The following is a 23,349-nucleotide window of genomic DNA, read 5'->3' as shown; positions in this document are numbered from 1 at the left end:
TTTTCTGAAACTTTCACTTTGTAGTACATGAGAGATAATCTGTGAAAAAAATCAGGTTCCTCTGGTTCCTCCTAGTGCTCCTAATGGCATTGCAAGAATCCACGAAAAAACAACCAACTCAGCATTAGGACAGGGGGAGCGAGCTCTACCAGGTGAGCTACCAGTGGGCCCCCTGCAATGGTCTTTTGACAGGGCTCCTCAAAAAGACCATCAAAAAGCTTCAGCTTATTTAAAATGCAGTTCATAATACCAACCACAATAGTTTATAAATTATTAAAAAATGCGTGTAATTACATAACGAAGTGAAAATGTATTACATTTTGTAGAGTAATTACATAATGCTTTGTTATTTCATTTCATTTTAGATAAGACAGATGAGGATAGACAGGAAAGAGGGGGTGTGAGAGTTAGATGGGTGACACACAGCAAAGGGCCGCAGGTTGCGCAGGTTGGCATGGAACCCAGGCTACTGCGGTAAGGACTGAACCTACATGGGGCGCGCGCTCTACAAGGTGAGCTACCATGTGCCCCGAGGAATGTGACTTTAAGCTACTAATTGTTGTCAACAATCGGCCTGTTCTGGCTGCAGTTCCCCCTTGGGAGGACAGGGGCATAGGCCGGCTTACCTTTCAGCTGTTGGGTCAGCAGCTCCCTCTCCTGGTTGAACTGAGACTGCAGCTGCTGCAGAGCTGACTGGGACTGAGACAACTGCAGCTCCAGGGACTGCTTCAACAGAGAGATCTGACCAGAGAGAGAGGGAGAAAAAACAAAGAGCAGCAGATAAAATTACTGGTTCATGCTGAAGAGCAGAGCAGTTATATAAGTACCAGGCTTGCTGACAGACAACAGACATCGACAGGTCAGTTTGCCCACACCCTCGACATAAAAACAGTAATTATACAGTGAGCAGCAGTGACGACGTGTTCTCTATCTCTCACTGGCTTTGTTTGTGTGCAGCAACTTCACACTCAATTTCTTCTTTTGAGGAAATGGCTTTAGTCGTTTTAGAAACATGAATCTCTAGGAAAAAACATGTTTAATTTACTGCATGTGTAATTAGGTCAACATTAAAAACATCTCTGTGTTTCCTCTTGCGTCTGTCTTTCCTTCTTTAATCCTCACATGAAAATGTTTCTTTACATATTGTTTTTACTTCAGTCGAGATTTTTTGACAGCTACTCACTGGTGGTGTTATCGACATATGTATATGAGCCAAACACTGTGAGTGCTGAGAGCAGCTCGTCTCAGTGAGCCGACAGCCTGTCAGGCGGTGAGTGTCAGCACACGCAGCCAAATAACAAAAAGCAAAATAGCGTAAGCCCCATCAGAGCACACAAAACAGTTTTGTTTTGAGGAGATACTGGAACTATTAGGGGCCTAAGTGAACTCTCTCAGCATGACGGCTCCGGTCCTCCACACGCCACTCTTCCTCAAGCTCCAGCAGTTAAATCCCCGGCGGGATTTAGCGCCGTCGGAGTACTACATTAGTGACTGCAAGGTAAGATGGATATAAAATGAGAGGATGAGGAGCAGGGCTGGGATGAAGGTTGTGGGGTTTTACCCTGGATATGGATTTAAAAAGACAGACAGATGACCTATACAGTATATCCTCCTCCTCCCTTCCTGTGTGTGTGCATCTGTCTGCTACAATGAATCATTTTTACACTGACAGAGAAATAACTGGGCATACACGATTAAAAAGGTGGAAATACCTTAAACAACCTGCAGTGCATGTGTCTAACCCTTGATGTCTTTAATTAAACACACTCTCATGCGCACACAGCGACACACACAAACAGCAGCCTGGGGCTAGAACCTTGTAATGAAAATATCTTAATGAAAAAGAAGTCATTATAGATAAAGACGGCACATCCAGCCACACACACAAAACAACAGAGACACTTGGCTCAGTTAGGGAGTTTAATATCCAGTAAATCATTTCCCTGCCACTTAATCAGGTGCGCAAGGCTGGTGGCTGGTTTGACCTACAGACAGACACCATAGTACTATTTTTAAATCAGGCATGTTTGACGTTTGGCTTCTTTACCTCAAAGGTTTTTTAATGTTCATAAATGGATTAATTTTGATGAACAAACATTTCTTGGAGTCATTACCTCAACACTGACCCTTAAATCACAGTAGAAGAGAGACACACATACAGAAATGTCAAAGTCAATTCTGAAGAAGGAAAAAGTTTGGAGGGACTCTATTTCTATTGGGTTTTATTATTTTCTGCTTCTTTCGTTGCTGTTTGTAGTGAATTCTGCCATTTCCCACTGGCATTAATAAAGTTTGTCATTTCAATTTGGGGTGACGTAACATGGCGAATTCAGGATACAGTAATGTACATTTCCACAGCATGAAATGCATCAAACAGCAAGCTCTCATTTTTAACTCAACTAAACTCAGTTTATATAGCACCTTTCATGCAGCCCAAAGTGCTTCACAGAGCAGGATTAAAACAAAAAGTAAAAACAAAAAACAAAACAATAAATAGAATTTTGTAAGACTTAAAAATTAGACAATAAGTCCAAATAAAAGACAATCAATACAAATCGTATATACTTTTCCCAATTTGTGTTAAGCTACTGTCAGTGAAACTCAGCACTTTCACATCAAAAGCCCACCAGGAAAGCAAGGGATAATCCCATTTCAACTGCTTGAAGCCTTTTAATGTGAAAGAACTGTGCAGGAAATGTTGAGTTTCATGGACAGTCGCTTAACACTGTACAAAATAACAGCAAAGCAGCTGCGAATGGGATTAATTAGTGAATGAAAGTAGTGTTTAAATTAAAAACAAAAAGCTCAGAGCACCATAGTGGTGGCTATGAGATGATTCTGTTGTGGAAATATGTGGTTACCTGAATTAGTAAAGAAACATGGAGGAAGTGTTGTTAAATACCAAAAAACTGGGGATATGTTTACAAAAATGTGATAGAATATAAAAAACAAGGAAGATTAGGAATAAATAGTGTCTCTAATATAGGCCTGTTTGGAAATAAGAGCCTGGTTCTCTTTGTGGTTGAGGCTATTTGGGAAGCTACTGCATCACGAAGCAGCTACACATTTTTTTAATATAGTTGATAACTCCATCATACAAGACACTTTCTGTTGTCACTTTGACAGCTGTTAGTTTCAATCATGGATCATTCGTGAACAGTACAAGCTGCTTGACTCTTGAAAATGTAAAGTGACGTGTTTTATCTGAGGGGAGCACGAGTGTCTCCCTGCGTCGTAGTCGAGTCTCATCTCTGCTGGTGTTTCAGTAGAGCTGTAAGTAGGTCAATACAGTGCAGATCACTGTAGTTATACCTGTTTCCATTTGTCTCCACATCAGCCTAAACTAGCAGAATGGCTGCTGTCTGCCTGTTTCAACATGCTGTGTATGCATGCCCACATGTAAATCTGTAAATATTTATATTATGTACAGGAATGCCTACCAGTACTGAGGTACAAAGTGTGAATTTGCTTTATAGGGTGAATATAATTTAAAAGATTTTGGTTTGAAAATAACGTAATAAATAACAATGTGTTTGTGGCAAACTGACATAGAATCAAGAACATCTTGTCATTAGGGATAAATTCATACAGTAGAGTAAATTACCTGGTTGGGTGTTAGTCGTTCAGAGTTTTAACCGATAATGAAGGGTGTTCCACAGGGTTCAATTTTAGGTCCACTTTTTTTTTTTTTTTTTTTTTTACAATATTTCACTTTTAACTAACTGCTATATATAATTACATGCAGATAATAAAATATTGTATTGCATTGCAGATTCCATCCAGCTTACTGTGGAGAACCTACCACATTCTTTTAATATTCTTCAAACTGCACTCATTAATCTTAAACTTGTGATGTATTCACAGAAAACTAAGTTCATGTTGTAAGTGATACTGTTAGTAAAACTTTTGTATTTCAACTGTACAAGGATTCAACGCAGAGAGGGTTTCCAAATACAAATACCGCGCTATTTGAATAGATGACTTATCTATTTTTTTTTATATCTTGTATATTTTTTGTCATTTTAAAATGTTACTTAACATCATTGTAAATGAGCCCTCAATGAGGTTAGAGTTTAAATAAAAAGGTATATATAAATGCAAGTGCTGTTTATGGATTATATAAATAAAAATGTTCATATTGATTTGATGATTTTCTGTTTGATCCATGCCAATCGCAATTTGCCAAAATCTTCTATTTCCTTGTTTTACTCAATTTTCAGAATTGGTGCTGATCATTTTTCTGTCAGTCCACCATTGGATTAATTGACTAATCTTGCACATAGTCAAGGTGTTAAAACATCTTAACTCTTTTAGGAATTATTAATGGTTATTATAGGCACAGCTTTAGACAGAAAGCCAAACATTATTATTATTATTATTATTATTATTATTATTATTATTATTATCCTTGGAGTTTGAATAAATTTTTACATAAATATAACATATGTTTTTCCAGCTGATGTCTTGTTGCCTTCAAAGGAATAGTTAGGCTTTTTGGAAAATACTGTTTATTTATCTTTGCGCCCAGAGTTAGATGAGACGGTCGATCACCACTCTCAAGTCTGTCTGTTCAAAGTGAAGCTGCAGCTAACAGCTGGTTAGCTTAGTTTAGTACAAAGACTGCACACCTTAAGATCACTAATTAACATGTGTTATTTTGTTTGTTTAATCCGATCAAAAAAAAAAAGTGTAAAAATGACAAGGTTTGGGGGAGGACTATTTCTTACCCAAAAAATGGGTAAGTGTATTCCCTATTTTGTTGAATACTACCTTAAGATCAGTGGTATTCTTTCAGCATATCATGGTCTCTATTTTTAACACAACAATAAACAACAGTTCTGACTCTGTTCATTTATTTTTCCCAGTTAATTTCATTAAAAAAACAGACTTTGGCTTTCTTAGAACATACAGCTGGCTGTAACTGAATTATCTCGATAATTTATAATAACATGAAGATGAATAGTATGTATGCAAGAATAGCAATAATAGTATACTTAACGGCGCATACATGCACAATAATTAATTTGGTGACGCTCTCTACAGCACACACACTCATATACATGAACTTCAGAGGGCTGTGTTCTCATGTAGCTAAAACCAAAAAAAGAAAAGAAAAAAACACAATGCAGCGAAGCCCTTTGATGAGACAAAACACACGGAGGCATCACAGACGCACACTCAAACACACACGTACATACGCACACAGAGTGTAAGCTCCTTAGGTATTTGGTCTGTGACATTGTTTGATGTTTATTTTCAGACACAAGCAACATTTTGTACAAACTCATATTTACACAGATACCAAAACCAATGTAGCAGATTTAGATAAGGCTCACTAAAATTATGTTTTAATGATTAGATCAATTTACCTTGTCCTCACTGTCTTCCAAATGTTATTGTCACGCGTAAAACTGAAAGCATTAGTCCGTTAATCAATTAGTTGATGGATAAAAAAAATCTGACATTTTGTAGACCCAATCGATTGATATAATTTATATAACTGCAGATTTATCACTATCCCACACCCTAGTCACATCATCACAATTTTTTAATTTGTATTTCTGCTGAATTGGGTTTGATCTTTAAGGGCTGAGCCAAAATTGTTCAAATTGACTGGACCAGGAGAGAAGAGACGGACTCTGTGTTTATATCGATGATGATTGGTGCTCAAGCGCAGTCAAAATGGATGGACAGTTTCTTTTTATGTGAAACCATATTATCATCACTGTGTTGTTACTACTGTTTACATTCCCCCAGAAGCAAAAGCACTGCAGAATTATTTCCTAGGTGTATATATGTGTGTGAATAACTGTATTTATTGGTTTATTTTAGTCTTTTCTATGTTATTCTATGAATTAAAGTTTTTTTTATGTGTAGCATGACGGAACTACAAGCTTTATTTCATTATACAATTTTCCATGGTATAATGATGAATACATTCCCTTGATTCTTTCCTTGGTGTCATTTCATTGCAGTAAACTTAAATATTTTAATAAAAATAGCAAAAATTGGGCCTAAAACTAACAACGTTTCCCTTGTGTGACTTTGTGTTTAAAAGACAAACAAGAGGATTTCCTACAAAGTCAGATTGTTCCTTTTACAGCGTAGCGTTTTACCATGAGCTGCTTTTGCCATGGATTGGGGGGTGGTGGGTTCAGAGCGTTGGCAAGTTGGCAAACTGGCAACAGTGGTCGCTGGCTCTGACTCGTCAGAAACTGTTTATCTGAGGTCACTGGTGTCTTGGCGAAATCAGGACGAGCCTCTTTGAGGTTTCAGTTGTTACTTAGCTGAGCTCGGAATTACCCAGAGGCAGTATGCTCAGCACGGTAGGCTACAAGAGTATAAGTAGACAAGTGTCTGAGCTTTCAGCCCAGCATCAAATGGTTCTCTCTCTTGCTACAGAGCTTTAATTCTGACCTGAGCAGCTCTGCTCATTTCCACTTTTCACTCCCATTACAAAAATTCTTTAGCAATGTAGCTAGAAGGAGAAGCCTATTATTTTTAAAGCATCAGATCTTCTTCTGTGTGTATGTGTATGTACAGCACATATGTGTATGAGGATCACTTGGCTGAGAGATATGGCTTTGGGAAAACCTAATTAAAAAAACAGAAGCTGTTCTTTTCATTCTGCATCGCTCTGAAATTGGTAAACGGGATGAGAAGTTAAATCCTTTAGTCTTTTCAGGCCCGATTTATTGTTGTTGTGGGAATTATGTAAATTGTAAAGGTGAAGTGGTTGTTTATGGCATCAGTGTTAATCACATTCACAGACACAGTTTGAGGCAGCAAAGCCTGTGAGAGTGTGCGTGTGAGATAGATCTCTCCTCGGACAGACACTATTCTTAATCCAGGCTGTCTACATCGAGTGGAGCTGTCAATCAAAGTGGTTCCCAAAGTGGGTGGATGGGGGCGGTAAAGGTCAGGTTTAGGGTGCCCCTATTTCTATCAAAGCCAGGGAATAGATAGAAATCGCTTTCAACCACAGCGGTTTAAATGAAAGTTTCGTGGTCAAACTACAGCTCCTAATGATATTTGCAAAAGCCCCACCCAAACTGTGTATGTGTATTATGTTTTACCTGTTCCAGCAGGTCTTCCACCTTCCTCTGCCAACCCTCTCTTGTCGCCATCATCTCCAGTTCTTTCTGCTGGGAGATCTGAGTCAACGTCGCCTGTTTGTCTGCTTCATACTCTTCAGTCAACTCCTCCTTCAAAAGACGCACCTCTTCCCTACAGAGAGACAGGCAGAGTGTGACATTTGATTGCATTTGTGTCAGTGTGTGCATTGTGCTTCATTTTGTCCTGCTAAAGGTTACCTGTAAGTATGTATCTATAAACTTGGTGTGGATATTGTTAATTTCCTCTCCGTTCCTATTAATATCTATGCCTGCTTTGTCAAAACATGTTGACTTGTGATGCTAATAACAAGAGTGATTGTGAAGCGGAGGGGGCGAGAGATGACAGTGATGAATGAGAAAACAAATGGAAAGAGCAAAAGCACAGGGTCTGAGACATATGAGGAGAGAGCTTCCTTTTTTTCCTTTACCGCAGTGCATCTCTCCATTTCTGGTCCAAGTCATCCGCCATCTTGTCCATCTTCTGTTTCTCTTCTGTTCTGATGGACATCACTCTGGCCTCGTGCTGCTGTCTCTGGGTCTCGATCTCCTCCTATGAACACAAAAAGGCGCACATTTTTTAGCTGCAATACTGAGTTCAATCTGCTCATTACTGTAACTTTCTGAAACCAACACTTCACACATTCACACACACCTCACACAATAATTGGCCAAACTTGTGGAGGTGAGATGGGAGTCAGGGTTTGAACTTTTCTCTCTTTTGTTTTTTTATTCTTCACACAAGTATTTCTGTCGCTTTTCATGCGAACAACTGAGCACAACACTATGAATGTCTTCAAGGTGAGACCGTCTGAAAATATGCGCCGTTGTTCACGTATTTAAATGATTATTCATTCTCAATGATTGCCAGCTTTTCAGTTATGCATTCAAGTCCACATCTTGTTTTTTACTGAGTTGTTACAGATAATACTTCTCATCAGGCCAAAATATTCATTGTTTTCACATAAATTTTTTTCAAGTTAAGTTTCAAGATAATAGCTGATCTCTTTTTTTATTTTTATGCTGTTATCCCAAGATTTTATTCTTACGTTGTCTCAACATACTACACACAGTGTTTTTGTTATGAGGACCTAAATGTGTCATTAGAGTATCTCAGGATAATGGCTGTCCTTACTCACTGGTGCAGTCACAATCACCATTTAATGGCTTGAAATCATGAGATAATTAAGTCTGTATGTTGGGATAAGAGTGTAAATAACTATTTTATACTTCAGTTTAAAGGGGTAGTTTGTTTTTTTTGAAGTGGGTGCGAGAGTTCTTGGATTCAAATCCTGGCACTTAGGCTGTGACAAAGATGGAAGACCAGATGAGTTACAATTTGAAAGCAATTTATTTTCAAAAATAATGATAAAGAATGGGAAAAGAACATGAAAGTCATTAATCACTAATGTACAACAGTGATGGAAGAGGTGAGCATACATACATACATACATACATACATACAAACCCACTTCAAAAACTAAGGACTCAAAGTCCAAAAAGGGTAATAGTGTATGAGCCTAAAATGTATATATGGTCAAATAAAGTGATGGTTATGTTATAAAGTCTTTTGCAGAGTCCTAAATCCTAATCAATAACAAAAACTGTAAAACTACTACACATATGAACATTTTCATAAAACCTCAATTTGCTATCCCAGATGCAGCATTTCAATAGCTGAACGCTGGATGACTCATGATGCCCACCTCCACATCTATTTATAATGCCATGGCTACAGGGCATTTATAATGTGCTGGTTCCGAGGCAGAAACTAACTTCACCAGGTCAGCTGTTTCCAGCTGCTGAAGAGGCTCCGGGGTTTATCTGCTCATGACTTCATTAAAAGGCCTAAAAGCTCTTCTCTTCAGCTCTGAGGTAAAGTTTTGCTTGAGTGGTTAAATCCAGACTTGACTGTTTAGGATCACAGAAATTATGTTCAAGAAGACATTTTCCATTTCAGTGAATGTAAATATGCAGAAAAAAAAAAAAAGAAACCCTGTGGTATTTGTCATCACTGTAGTGTCTGGTAGGGATGTAGGGAGATTCACATCTGCATATTCTCAGTATCAGTATCAGATTCTTTAGTGATATTCCAGAAAAGGTTTCCACAGTACATATTAATAATATGGTGATATGAATATGTTTTAACAAACATCTGCCAATTGAAAGCAAGATACAGTATAATCTGCTGCCTCTGACTGTTGCTGACTCTCTGTAGCCATTTTTCATTTTTTAATACAGTGTTATCTGGGGTTTGGATATTTATAGTTTGGGCCACGCTGAGCTGGATTTCTCAGATAAGGTGACTAATGGTCTCATCAGCATTTGAGACAAAACAGAAGAGGCACTCAGTGGAGATGAGTCACTGTAACTGAGCCCTGCAATTTGATGATAATAATTTGAATAATTTCATTGTACTGTGACATGTATCCTGATTGAGTCATGTAAACAACAAATGATATTTTTGAAGACAGAAAATCTGCAGACTGTGTGACACATAAAACTGCCTCACTTGCAGTAGTTTGAGCCTTCAGTTTGGATTGGCATGTTCATCCAATGATATGTCAGAGCCTACAGCCATTCAGACACACTCACCCAGCAGTTCAACCATGCCTTTCTTAATGCTAGTGGTGAAAAAAAATACAAATACATCAATGTTAAGTATATGTAGGGTTGTAAGAAAATATCAATACACTTCACACTATCACTATCGTGATATTTTGTTTTGTGGTGTCCCATTTTGTGTTTAAACCCCCAACAGCTAGATAGCAGTGTAAACGTACACTGCTATGATGCTGGATGTTACAGGGACTGTGATGAATTCAAATGCAGATCCCACTGTTATGGTTGCATATGAAAGTTTTCTGTAACACCAAATATATAGACTTGCTCATAATATACTGAATTATAACCCCTGTATTGTGATACGTATAACCAGATTTTTAGCAATACATAGCCCCAGTAGAAATGCTGATTATTATAAGTCAAATGGTAGTAAGTTAGTAAGTATAAAGGTTAACTAACTAACTTACTTAAAAGGTCCATTTAGGAGGATCCTTTGGCAGAAATAGCTGTTTTTATCTACAGAGGGAGCGGGCCGAATGACCATGTTTCTACAGTAGCCCAGAACAGACAAACCAAACACTAGCTCTAGATAGGACCTTTTAGATTTTTGTACAAGTTTAACATCTACCATAGTTTCTCCTATATACTTGGAAGGCGAGCAGTATTCAGTTAGTCGCAATTTGCGGCTGCTGCTGGATGGCACTATATCCTACACGCTGGTGCACATTTTTAAATACACATTTTTCTAACAATCAGTGCTGGATTATTATTATCATTATTATTATTATTATCTATTTGTGGGAAAAAAATCCCTTTATATTTTTTACAATTTCATTTTATAAATTGACAAAAGTTTAACTGAACTTTTTGAGTTCTTTTTACTGTCCACTTATATACATAAAAGCGATAAGCTGCTCAAGGGTTCATGTCCTTCGAAACAATAGCTGGTCTGAATTCAGAGCTCGGCCGGCTCAGCACTTGTGTCTTTCCTGCAATGAGCTCAGCGTGAATACAAGATACAATCCTGTGTTAGGCTTGGCTTTTTTAAACAGTCCAAATCCTTTCTTTTTATAGAAGCCAGGCTGTGGTGGGAAAGCAAAGAGCACCACTCTGCAATTTCATCTAATTATCACTCCTCATTCAGCCTCTATGTCCTCTTTTATCACCCCCTTTCTCTCTTTTATTGGGCTGATTTTATTCACTGATTTTATGTGCGACTTTCCACCAGCTGTGACTTTTTCACTCATTCATATTCTAACTTCCTCTTTGAGCGCATTGTTGTTGCTGACTGGGTTAAGTTCAATTCATTTGCTTAATTTTATTTACATTTCAACCTGTTTTGTTGTGTCATATTTTGATGCTGCAATGATTCAACTTCCAACAAGTGCCTAGATATTAGAATTATTATTTTTAATATGAATAATATTATTAATAATAACAACCAGTTTCTCTCCCTCCCTCTCTTACACACACATAGACCATATTCTCTGACACACACACACACACACACACACACACACACTCTTCCCGCCGCTCATACCAGCAGGGCTCTTTTTAAACACAGGACCACTCAACTCATAACAGCCTCATCATCATTATCTCACAGCTGGCCTTCAGTACTGCACTTATTCCTCAGTTAAATCTCATTTCCTGCATTCAAAATCTTCTTCCACTCTCCCATCTCTCCTTCCTTCCTCTTTATCTCACTCTTGCTTTGCTGAAACTTCAGAGGAGCTAATTTCAAAAACCAGCAATTGAAGTTTGTTTGACTGGCTGACCAGTTGACATCCGACTGTGTGACTGACTGACTTACTGACTCACTTTGACCTCCTACTGCAGGTGATAAAGCTAATTACTGGCTGACAGGTTGACTGGCTGAAGACTGAACAACTGATTCGTCAAGTGACTTGTGACTACCTGTAAAACAGGTAACAGTTATCAAGTCTAATCGAGACAGACTTAAGATTGCACCCTTAACCCTGACAAGAACTGTACTTTCTAATTCAAATGCTCTCAAAGTTAGGGTTATGTTGTGGTTAGGGTTGTGTTGAATAAGGGGACTGGCACCTTTTTTGGTCCAATTCAGGCACTGCCTATAATACTGAGACCATTTTCACTGTGGATACAGGCAAAAGAGCCAATATTGGCCTATTGCAGACATATCGCTATTGTATTGGTATCGGTGTATATGTTATCTAATATGAGTCAATATGAAAACTGTATTTTCCAGTATATAATGCAGGAAACAAAACGCTTGTGGTTATACATTAGTGTCACTGCAAAGTTTATCCTCATCAGACTGACCTCTGGTTTACAATACTGTGGCGGCATGTTAAAGAATATTTAACTTGAATATCGATCGGGTTCTATCTGGTTATAGGATTTCTGATTTATTACATGTGCAACACAGTCAGGTCCATCAGGTATGAACTTCTTCTTACACACTGCAAAAAACCAAAAACTCAAAACTGAGAAATGAAAAAGAACCAGAAACCCCTGCAAACTGTCACTTATACTTAATTTAATAACGTACTCATTTCAGTTCAATTGAATCTTACCCGATGAACGTCTACTGACTGAGAGGTCTAAATGAAATAAAGTGAGTACAGGTGACAGTGTGCAGAATCAGATGAATCAGAGACGGGCATCTTCTGTGACTCAACAGAAAAGTCTCACTGTATATAGCTGCCAATAGCTCACTCAGAGCCCAGCTGTCTTCTCTTCATTTAAACTCCACAAATCCACATTTAGCCCGTACAGGTCTTAGTGTCTTTGGATGTGAGTGACTCAGCAGGTTTCTACGTTCTCAGACTCTGATTGTATTTAAACTTAGTCCTTGACTCTTCATGATATAAAATGGAGGTGAACGAGGTCAAGCAGATCAGCAAAAAAGCCAACAGCAAAAGAAAAATACAGTCAAACAAACATGAAACAGCAGATGGTGACGACTCATAACCAAGGTCAACAGCGACCAGCTGGACCCCTGCAGTATGCTCGTCATACTGTCGGGGAACTACAACATCACACCTAAAGTTTTCTCAGCTTTGGCCTCATTCTTTTGCATTTAAAAAAGTACTCCTGTAACACTGTTGTTTGGTTTATCGTTATATTCCATGAATTACGCACTTCAACTCACAGAAAACAGAGTTGTAGTCAGCAGAGCATAAAACCTTTTGCTTTTCTCCCTTGGATTGCCACAGGGATATGTCATACCAACTAAGGTAGGTAAAATGTTCAAAGTTTTTCAAGAAAAAAGACGACATTATACTGCTATTTCTGTACTCAGAACTTGTACTCGTCTTTGCAGGCCTTCCCCGAATGAGTATGTGGAGTGGTGTGACTGCTTAGCTCTGGAGCAAAGACAGGGGAGATGGTTGGATGAAGTAAATCAACCACCATACTTATTTGACATTAACACATAAGAGCTACAATAGAAATGATGCCTGCCGTGCTAGGTTCTGGCCAGTGACCCTTCCTGTAACTTTTTTTGTTAATATTTCTCATATCGCTCCACTGAAACCTTCTTCACATCAATACATGAAACTTATAAAAATGTCATATTTCCATCCTGTTTTCTGTTTTGTTCTTCACGCTAATTACACCATCTTCTTGCGCCCTCTTATTCTGATTTTGCAACTGGAAATTATTAAGAAAAAATTAAACCTGGAATGAGGTTCCACTAAACTCTAAATCCCCTTTGTTGTATCTTCAGTATTTTCCTCACCTGTAGGTCGGTAAGCAGGTTGCTGGTCTCTCGGACTCGGGATCTAGTTGCGTCTAGTTCTATCCGGAGTTTCTCCTGCGTTTCCCTCAGACAGGTGATCTGCGTCTGAGCTGAACCCAGGTTCTGCTCCCCCTCCCTCACCAACTCCTGGAGGTGGGACACCTAAGGAGATCAGCAGGCAGAGAGTTATTGCATTATCAGGAGAATAATTTGGTTACATTTTAGGAATGTTAAGTGGAGTTGAATTGATGTTTCGTACCTCTTGATTGGCCATATTGAGCTTGGCCGAGAGCTCCTCTTTCAAGTTGTCAAGTTGCTGCTGAAGGCGGTCTCGTTGCTCCTCCAATGACAGCCGCTTAATCTCAAACTCCTGACTCATTTTCTGGAGAAGAGAGGGCAGATAAAGAGAGAATGAGAAATGAAAGAGGATGAAAAGATTGGTAAAAAGAAAAAAAGATCAGAAAATGAGGAAACTCACTGGTGTTTGGACCAACCATGAAACCAGAGATTTATTTTTAACATTTTTGAATACAAATCCCAACAAAAAACAACACAATTTTGATACTTGAAAAGCCAATGTATCACTGTATATTTTTACTATGAAGGGCTATCAGCTTTTTTCTCGTTTCTGCAGCATTCTTACTGAAAAAAGTATAATCTCTAAAAGAGGAGGGGAGTTAAGAAGCCACTGTAAATCCCATTTGTGCCATAATGTTGAGTCGTGGCAGTTGTTGAGTGTGACGCAAGGCTACTGAATGAAGGAGGGACACGTGAGTTGTCATTTAAACTTAAAAGGCCATCTCATCAAACCAACCAGTTTCTATAATCCCTCAAACCACAGCACCAAATCCTTTTCGGACCACTCTGAAGTTTTCTTATGAATGGTCTCTTTGTCGTCTACTTCTTGGTTTCTCTTAGCTATTAATTCCTAGCACTGATATCGATAGTGGATATGTTTTATGAAATACAAAGCATCATTGTGCTTTCTTTCTGATGCAGTAGTTGTTTAGTACTGTACTGCTGGATAAAGAGCACTATCGGATCCTCAGAGATGGCTTTCTGGAGGTCAAACTGAGTTCATTCTTCAGTGCTAAAGTAATGCTAATTTAGTAAATGCACAATAATTCTCACATGGCCAACTCTGACCATCATGCAATATTAGATCACTGTTAGTAGGGTTGCTAAATATGAGTCCATGGCCATTGATCAGTTATTATAGAGGGGGTTACCATACTGCTCACACAGTAGCTGTCCATTTCTGGCAGTATTTGATCTAGGGCTGCCCCCTAATAGATTTAATTTAGACTTAACCGTTAGTTGGTGACAATTGTCTTAGTTGATGCACTGGTGCACTGTTGCATATGCTAACTTTACTAGCTACTAGCTTCCAGCTACTTAGCTGTCCTATAAGCTACAAGGACAGGGAGAGTTTAAATACTACTAACATAGCAGCCGGAATGTATGACAGAACCAAAGCGGGGCGAGTGTGCAACGGGACTCGAGGTCACAGCCTACAAGGCCAACGGAGGCTAGCTGATTTGCAGTGGCTCCGACCAAGACTCTGACTCTGGGGATGAAAACATGGTGGGTTCAGGCAGGAACAGGAGACACATGAAACGGAGGAAGCAGAGCGAGTTTCAGCGAGATAATTTGTAAGAACTGCTTTACATCATCCATCGTATCTAAAGGACCATCTAGAAAATGTTACAAAAGGAATAAGAAAAAGTCATTATTTTAATAATATCTGCATAAAGTTTCTTGATTGTATTTCCAGAAGGTTTGCTATATCACAATACATGTATATTAATATCAGCATATAAAGTTGTATATATACACACACTCCTAGATGACTAAATACTGGTTCAGGTTCTACATCATTATTCACTATGTCTAAATGGTAAATGGTAACTGGACCTGTACTTGTATAGCGCCTTTCTAGTCTTCCGACCACTCAAAGCGCTTTTACACTATGTGCCACATTCACCCTTTCACACACATTCACTCAGTGATGGCAAAGTCCATCGAACAGAAACTAACATTCATACACACTCACACACCGAAGCACGGCATCGGGAGCAATTCGGGGTTCAGTATCTTGCTCAAGGATACTTCGACATGTGGCACCAGGAGCCGGGGATCGAACCCACAACCTTCCGATTGAGGAACAACCTGCTCTGCCTCTGCATCAGTTGTCTGATGGTATGAAACATGCATGTTGTAACAATGAGAATCTTCCTGTGAACTACCTTCCATCCCATATGACGTGAGCGGACTACAAAGCAACAACCCATCTGATCTTATCCACATGGGGGCCAACCAGTAATCCACATCCTCTTTCTTTGACCCAATTACAGCAGAGCCAACTCCCAGCCCTTTCCAAGGTTATAGGTTCAATTTATTCATCTGTAAAAACATGGAAATCACTTGTCAATCTACGCTACCCAAACTGTCCAAAATGGCATACAAAACTAGGATTTAAATTGTATTAAGAGTTTACATCCTCCTTACAAATTCTGCTTGAACTGTTGTATCCCCTGTGGGTTAAAACAGTGGATACCATTAAGTGTGAATGACAGCTGGGCTAAACGAGTAACGGCATATCCCCCAAAATATTTTGAGAGTTGTTGAATGAGGAGAAACCTAAAGGTCCAGTGTAACATTTAAGAGGAGGATCCTATGGCAGAGTGGGAATGTAATACATAATATTCATAAGTATGTTTTCATTAATAGTAGTAGAGTATAATAACCTAAATATAGGAATCTGTGTTTTTGTTACCTTAGATGCCTTCCATGGACGCCACCATATTGAACTGCCATGTTTCTACAGTAGTCCAGAATGGACAAACCAAACACTGGCTGTAGATAGAGCCTTCTGAGTTTCTCAGCCATCATAGTTTTTCCTACATACTTCACAGCTGAATCTCATTACCAGGTTGTCAAATACAGATGCATGCAGTAGTTGCAATCTGCAACTTCACCACTAGATGCCACTAAATCCTACACATTGGTCCTATAATAAACAAATTCTTCACGTCTCCTTGTAAATTCTGCATTAAACCCAATATATTTCATTTCTTTCCTTGTAAAAAGATCATCGGTGTCAGTCATTTTGTGAGTTGTTCAGTTTTGTGAAAGTTCATAAACTTTGTGAAATGCTTTCTACAACAAATTCTAATAATTTAGGACTCCTTGTAAAATTAGCCACTAATGTGAAGCCATGGGTTAAAAACAACAACACATTTGATCCTTGCAAACGGGAATGATGTCTGTGTTTATTTACATAGATCCGATGACTGTGTGGAGATGCATTCTAATGCTATGTGTTAACTGACGTACCCATGACACATATTAATAACAGGTGTAAACAGGCTCATAGTTAGCCCCCTCTGGAGAAATGATCTACTGTATATCCACAGTAGAGAGCTCAGCTGAAGGGAGATTAAAGATATGATTTTTACTGCCATCTCATCTGGCCTTAAGTAGACTGTGGTGAATTATAAATTAATACAGCACAAGCAATTTGTAGAAATAGTCATTTAATTGACTTAGAAACTCATTACTATCTTGCTGACAGATACAAAAGTTAAAAGTAAAAAAGATGAACACGAAGATGGAACATGCTGTTTTAAAAATGACCAGCTGTGTCTTCTTACATATCCACCTCTCCATCTCCGTCTCACTCTCCATGTCCCTGCATCCTCTCTAATTTCGCTCCAAATGAAAACAGACGTTAATCTAAAGATGATGAGGCACAGCACAGCTCTGGCTTACATAATATTTCCTTTTTCATCATTTCTCCCTCTCCATCGCTCTTTCTTTCAGGGAATCTTTAAACACACCCCAACACGCTCACACGCCGCTCTCACTTGGCTGGGAGGCAGGATTTAATGTCAATGAAAATCAACCAATTAGCAGTCAGCTTCAAACGGCATTGGAACTATGAGCTCAAGAGTGGGGTGTGGGTGGGGGGGGGGGGGGGGTGGAGAAATGTTATGAAAGAGGGGAAATATGGGAAGAGACAGAGAGAGCACTGAGTTCAAAATTATTTTAAACTCAAAAAGTGTGTAATCATTTTTGGTGAAAAGCTATATTGTTAAAGGAATTATCTGCACTTTCTGGGACAAAGTGTTACTCTATATCCTGCAGCCTTCATCCCTCTCGGCTAAATAACTTTGACTGGTCAACAAGCTCCAGTACGAATGGGATTCTTAATGTCCGCTGAATGCAGGTGGATTCAAACAAGTGTAATAAATTGGATGTAATGTGCTGTGACAAAAACAAACGCTCCTCTTTGGCCATTCCATGGAAAAATAACAATATGGCTGACCAATCAGATAAGGACTGCCACTGTCTGTTTGGTTTCACACAGACTTGTTAAAAACCAAGAGTTGTGATGTCATCTTGCATCATCAGTAGGGATGGGTATTGTTAGGACTTTATTGATACCAATATCAACCTTGGTACTGCCTTTCTATGCTGATACTCATCGATACTCTTATTGATACTACTTGTCATAATTTGGTGAGAAAAATAAAGAAATGATATGAAAAGATATTATGTTAGGTTATTTTATTTGTATTTTTTGCAGTTAAAAAGCTGTTTCCTGGGTTTTTGCATTTACAGGGTTCCCACTCTCTTTCACAAATCAATTTCCAGGAGTTTCTCTTGACAATACAGGAAGGTGCTTACAAACAGTCATATGATTTACCGGTAGACCGAGTGTTAACTTTAAAGTTTCAAAAAAAGTATACACCCAGGTATATGTAGCCGATCTAAGAAAGGGGCTAAAATACTATTAAAATATTCCAGGACAAAATCAATTATTTCCAGGATATTTGCTCATTTTAATACATTTCCAGATATATTTTTTGTTTTCAGTTCCATTTAGTTTCAGGTTTTTTCCAGAGTGGAAAACTTAAAACTTAAGACATTTCCTGTATATCATTTTATTCTAGTTATTTTACAATATCGTTTTTTATTTTTATTTCAGTTAACTAAAATGTTTTGTCACACCTAGTTTTAGTTTAACGGAACTATAATAGCCTCGCAGAACACCAGAGTTCATTTGAACCATACAGGTTAGGTATGAAAGCAGCCTTGGATTAAATAATAATCAGAATAAAAAAATGCTGAAGTAGGCTCTTATAGGTGTTCAGAATGCACACAGAGAACTACATCCTGTACACGCTATTGAATTAAGCCCTATTCAGAGGTGGTCAACATTACAGGGGTTGGTGGGGAATAAAATATTAAAAAACTGAATTTCACAATGAGCTGATAAAAATGAAATAAAAGGAGAAACAGCTCCTCCCGTGCATCAAAAACTCCACTTATAAATACAAGGACGACGCTCCGGACGGGATTTAAATTACAGAAGGAACAGTGAGTCTGCACAGAAATAATCGGTAATTGTGGCTGTGATTATTATGGGATGTGGAGGTAATGTTAAAATCACTCCACCTCCCCTAGAGAAATAAATCCAAATAACTCAGCCTATGAAAACGGTTGTTGTCAAGTCGGATAAAATAACCCTGATGATGTCATAGTGATGTAATCAGGGTGATCCTAGCTTGGGCTTGGAGACTTGTTACCCTACAGGGCTGAGGTGTCTGAAAATTAGCAGAATGGAAGGGTCTCCTATAATAAGATACACCAAGTTGCACCATGGGAAGTGTAGGATACAGAGTTTTTGGAACTTGACCCATAATAGGGACTAAACAGTCAGGCTATCTACGCTTCTGCTGCAATGATTTTGACAATTCTGTTTTTATCTGTCTCTCGCCAGACACCCAGCTTTACAGAAGTGCGAGACTAAATAGCTGGAGGCTAAAATCCATCACTGCAGTGGTATTTTGTAACTGAATTTTGATTTAAGTTTCCCTTCATTCTGGTTCCTAAGTGATATTAAGTGATTACTGTTGACTGATCACAGCTGGATGCACATTAGCCCACACCTTTTGGTATGAAAATAAATAGTAAGAAAACTCCCAGTTGTTTACAACTATTTGTTGTTGGTAATTTAATGCTGTTTTGGTAAATAAAGTAGGGTAAATTAATTTGACCTGTTTAATTTGATCTGATGTTGTTGCTCCATTGGCAACAAGCACATTTATATTCCTTTAATGCAGCTCCTTTGAATTCAGAGGGAAAAAAGGAGGAAGAAAGAAAGAAAAGCACCAGATGACAGAATGTGAGCCGCAAAAAGAAACACGGAAAAAGTGATATTTTCATGTCTTAGTCTTAATGTTGACCTAATTAAATGTGTGCAGCCGGTTGAGCGAGCTGCTCATTTCTTGGAGATACATATTTCTTAAACGACTGAGGTCATTTGCTCTGAGGAGGAAATTTAATTGCTGATGTTGCTGCGCTGAAAAGAGAGATAGAAGAGAGCAACACTCAAGACTGGGAGCTGTGCATGCAATTACTGTTTTTATATGAAAGTTGGTAATTTCAATTGAGGCCTTTCCCCACATTTTATCACCAAGGGGTCCATATATAAGCAATAAGTCTACTTTTTCAACAGGGCTAACAAACAGTAAAAAAGTTTTCCTTGGTCCATGTTCACTTGTGTCCACATATCTTAAAATAGTCCAACCACAAGAGAGCAGCTCTCGCTGAGCTTGTGATTTATCTGAGTGACAGTGACAGCGGGTTTGATGCACTCAGACAGCAGTATGTAAATGGTAGATTCAGCCATATGGTATGACAGAGAAACACAGCCGTCACAGGCTTTCATTCTTCAAGAACAAATAACTGTCACTTCTACAGCACTTATTTAAACCAATATGTAAACCACAGAAATGAAAACAGGTAAAAAAAATAGTTCTCATAACTAATCTTGCTTTTGGGAAATGACTGTCCAAGCTTTATTTAGTTTAAGAAAATGCACAGAGGTCAAATTACTGGATCATATGAACCTTATGTGATGTCTAGTCAGCTGTGATGAATTAGTATATGTGTGCATTGATGTGCGCACATATCTCCCAGCAAAATGACTTTCAAATTATTGGCAGACCATCTCTGTTTATGCTGGTGATTCATTGTGAGAGGCGGGAAGGTGATTTTTTTTCTTACCTATTCTCCTTTGCAATCATGGAATGAGCAGGGTTGGGAGGCTTACTTGAAAAATGAATCCGATACCATTATTAATTACCTGTTAGAAATGTATTCAGTAACCTAATCCAAGTATCTGTATTTTTACAGAAAAAAAGCAAATATACACAGTAGCTTATAGGTAGCTGGAAGGCAGAACTTGCACTGCACTGTGATGTTGTTGTTGTTTTCTACTTTAAAGACAAAATAATAATTTCCACCCAGTTAAAGCATTTTGCATGGTAGTATTGTTCTTCATTTTTAAATGTATTTTTTTTAATGTATAATCCCAATTTTTACAATACTTCTAAACTTTGGTGATATCTTTTACTAATAGATGTTATTACAAACTATAACTGGGGCTTTTATAAGCCAATGATGGAAACCAGCCTGAGTCATTAAGAGAAGTGTAAAACATGAGCTAATGGCTAAGTCCTCACAATGGACTTACCGCCATGAGGAGTTTCTTCTCCTCCTCCTTCTCCTGCTGGGCCTCCTCACTCATGGTCTGGTGTTTCTCCTCCAACTCCTCCAGCGCTCTGACCTGCGCCTCCTTGAAGCGAAGCATCTCCTCCTCATAGTGTGCTCTAAGCCTGGAGAGCTCCTTCTCGTAACCCTGGTGCTCCTCACGCAGAGACTGAGGAGAGGAAAATGAGGAGAAAAACACAGTATATGACTCCTGACCTGTTTCCCCCCTCAGACTGGGACTGGGATTCAGGAGTTACCAGTACCTGTTCAAGTTTGAGCACTTGTTGTTTGTGCTGTTCGTTGGCGGCCTGGCTCTGGTTGAGCAGGGCCTCCCTCTCCTCCTCCAGCCTGTTGATCTTCTCCTTCAGCCGGTTCTGCTCCTGGTCCAGGTTCCTGACGGTGGCCTCGTGGGCCATATGGGTGGCCTGCAAGGAGCCAATCTGACCTGGGAACAGTCGAATCAAAATCACTGATTCAGTCAAAGAGGGACCACAGTCAGCAATCAGAACAAGTCCTACCTGTTCAACACCCTGAATACAAATCTCCACAGGCAACCTTTAAGATGGATTTGACATTACTATTGCCTTACTGCTGAGGCAACAGCTTCATCAACATATACTGCAACTGGAGTGGGTGAACAGGAGGCATGCTTTCTGTTCATCTCCCCAAACGTATCAGCTATTCGAAGGTTCCCGTGAGAAAGACATGCTGCTCATAGAACTTCTGACTGAAATAAGTGGGCAGAAAAAGAAATGTTCAAAACAGGGAAAGTCAAAAGAGAGTTTACATGTCAAATTGGTTATTAAAGGTTTAATCCAGAGCTAAAAATACTTCAAAAGTTTAGACAGTTTACATGAGGATTTTGTTCATGGGGCTCTTATTCTGATTATTATTCATGGAAAAGGTGTCAAAATGTGAAGGGCAATGTGTCTACAGAGCTGTCCTACAGTGTGAGATACCTGTAGACTGAACAGAGAGAATGTGCACACCTCGTGCATACTTGGTAAATGGTAAATGTACTTGTATAGCGCCTTTCTAGTCTTCCGACCACTCAAAGCGCTTTTACACTACGTGCCACATTCACCCTTTCACACACATTCACTCAGCGAGTCCATCGAACAGAAACTAACTCATTCATACACATTCACACACCGATTCACAGCATCGGGAGCAATTTGGGGATCAGTATCTTGCTCAAGGATACTGCATCCATATGAGCGCCATAAACCTAACCATTGATGATGGTGATTGATCGCTGCTGAGGATGGTCTGCAGGTACATGTGACAAATAAATGTGTTATATATGAACTATAAATAGCCACAGCAGTTAATGGTTGAACATAATGATGGCTGCTTTGACGTTGTTGGCTGGCACAATCCATGAAATTGCGCTTTTTCTAAAGTCTGGTGAAGCAGACGGAAGTATTGATACAGTTAGGTAGATTAAGTGCTATTAACTACTTGAACTACTCTTGCCTTTGTACCCAGTTTCACAATGACTGAGACTAACAGAATGGAACCATATGTATGTACAGTAGGGATTTATAAACCTGACTTTTAGTCTTTTTAGTGTTCCTTCACACGTGGGGCACATCTTTCATTCCAAAACCCAAACCTAAACAAATGTAAGGTAACGTAATTCCAGTATGTTTTAAATATAGTATTAAGTTCTTGATTAACGCAATTACTTTGGCCAAGATAATCATCACATGAAATTTTCACACAGTACTGTATATAATGACAGGAAGCACATCTTACTGGCTTTATGAAGGATTTCAGTTGCCTGCTGTTGAACTCGTTCCCTGCTGCCCTCTAGTTCGTACTCGGTGTCTTTCAGCTGCATCACCCAGATCTCTCCGTCCTGGATGGCTTCTTCCAGCTGCTTGTGCAGGTTCTGCAGCACGCACACAAACACACAGATGTCCCCACAATTATACCACAGTATTTTTAAAGCCAACCACATCTCCCCCACTGCAGCCTAGAGTCACATAAACCTATCCAGTTATTCAAACTCTATAGATTTGCCTCACATTACATTAGATTTCCCACCACTCTAAGATTCTTGAAAAACGTTTTCGCCCTGAGGCTTTTACTTTTGTCTTGGTTTTCTGCAACTGTTTTTTCATCCAATTTAGCCCACTTTCCTACCCAAATTGAACCAAATGAAGACACTCATACTATTTGTGCTTTGTTGGGAACACTGTAAATTCAAGAAGAAATGATCATATGATCAGCAGTATTCACCATGGGTTAGCACTATTTTCATGACATTATGATTATTTTGGTCTTTAAATATTCATTGGGAGTGTTTGTCCTTGGTTTGCCTTAAAAGAAGATCTATGTGTCCATCAAACACACACACACACACACACACACACACACACACAC

At 38.9% G+C, this 23,349-nt stretch overlaps 1 protein-coding gene across 3 annotated transcripts in view; it reads right to left on the bottom strand.

Annotated features, from left to right (window-relative positions):
* The window catches only part of LOC127378648 (protein FAM184A-like), a 61,011-nt gene that overhangs the window by 20,677 nt on the left and 16,985 nt on the right, over nt 1–23,349 (bottom strand). For all 3 annotated transcript variants that reach the window (XM_051427742.1, XM_051427740.1, XM_051427741.1), the window contains 8 exons: nt 22,720–22,855; nt 21,225–21,406; nt 20,945–21,130; nt 13,661–13,783; nt 13,402–13,563; nt 7,544–7,665; nt 7,077–7,227; nt 627–741 (listed from right to left, as the gene is read on the bottom strand). In XM_051427742.1, the coding sequence (XP_051283702.1) occupies nt 627–741; nt 7,077–7,227; nt 7,544–7,665; nt 13,402–13,563; nt 13,661–13,783; nt 20,945–21,130; nt 21,225–21,406; nt 22,720–22,855 (1,177 nt within the window). The remainder of the gene's footprint in view (nt 1–626; nt 742–7,076; nt 7,228–7,543; nt 7,666–13,401; nt 13,564–13,660; nt 13,784–20,944; nt 21,131–21,224; nt 21,407–22,719; nt 22,856–23,349) is intronic.

The sequence above is a fragment of the Dicentrarchus labrax genome, unplaced genomic scaffold (genome assembly GCF_905237075.1).
Source record: "Dicentrarchus labrax unplaced genomic scaffold, dlabrax2021, whole genome shotgun sequence".
Classification (NCBI taxonomy): Eukaryota; Metazoa; Chordata; class Actinopteri; family Moronidae; genus Dicentrarchus; species Dicentrarchus labrax.
This window is presented reverse-complemented; position numbering and strand designations above follow the sequence as displayed.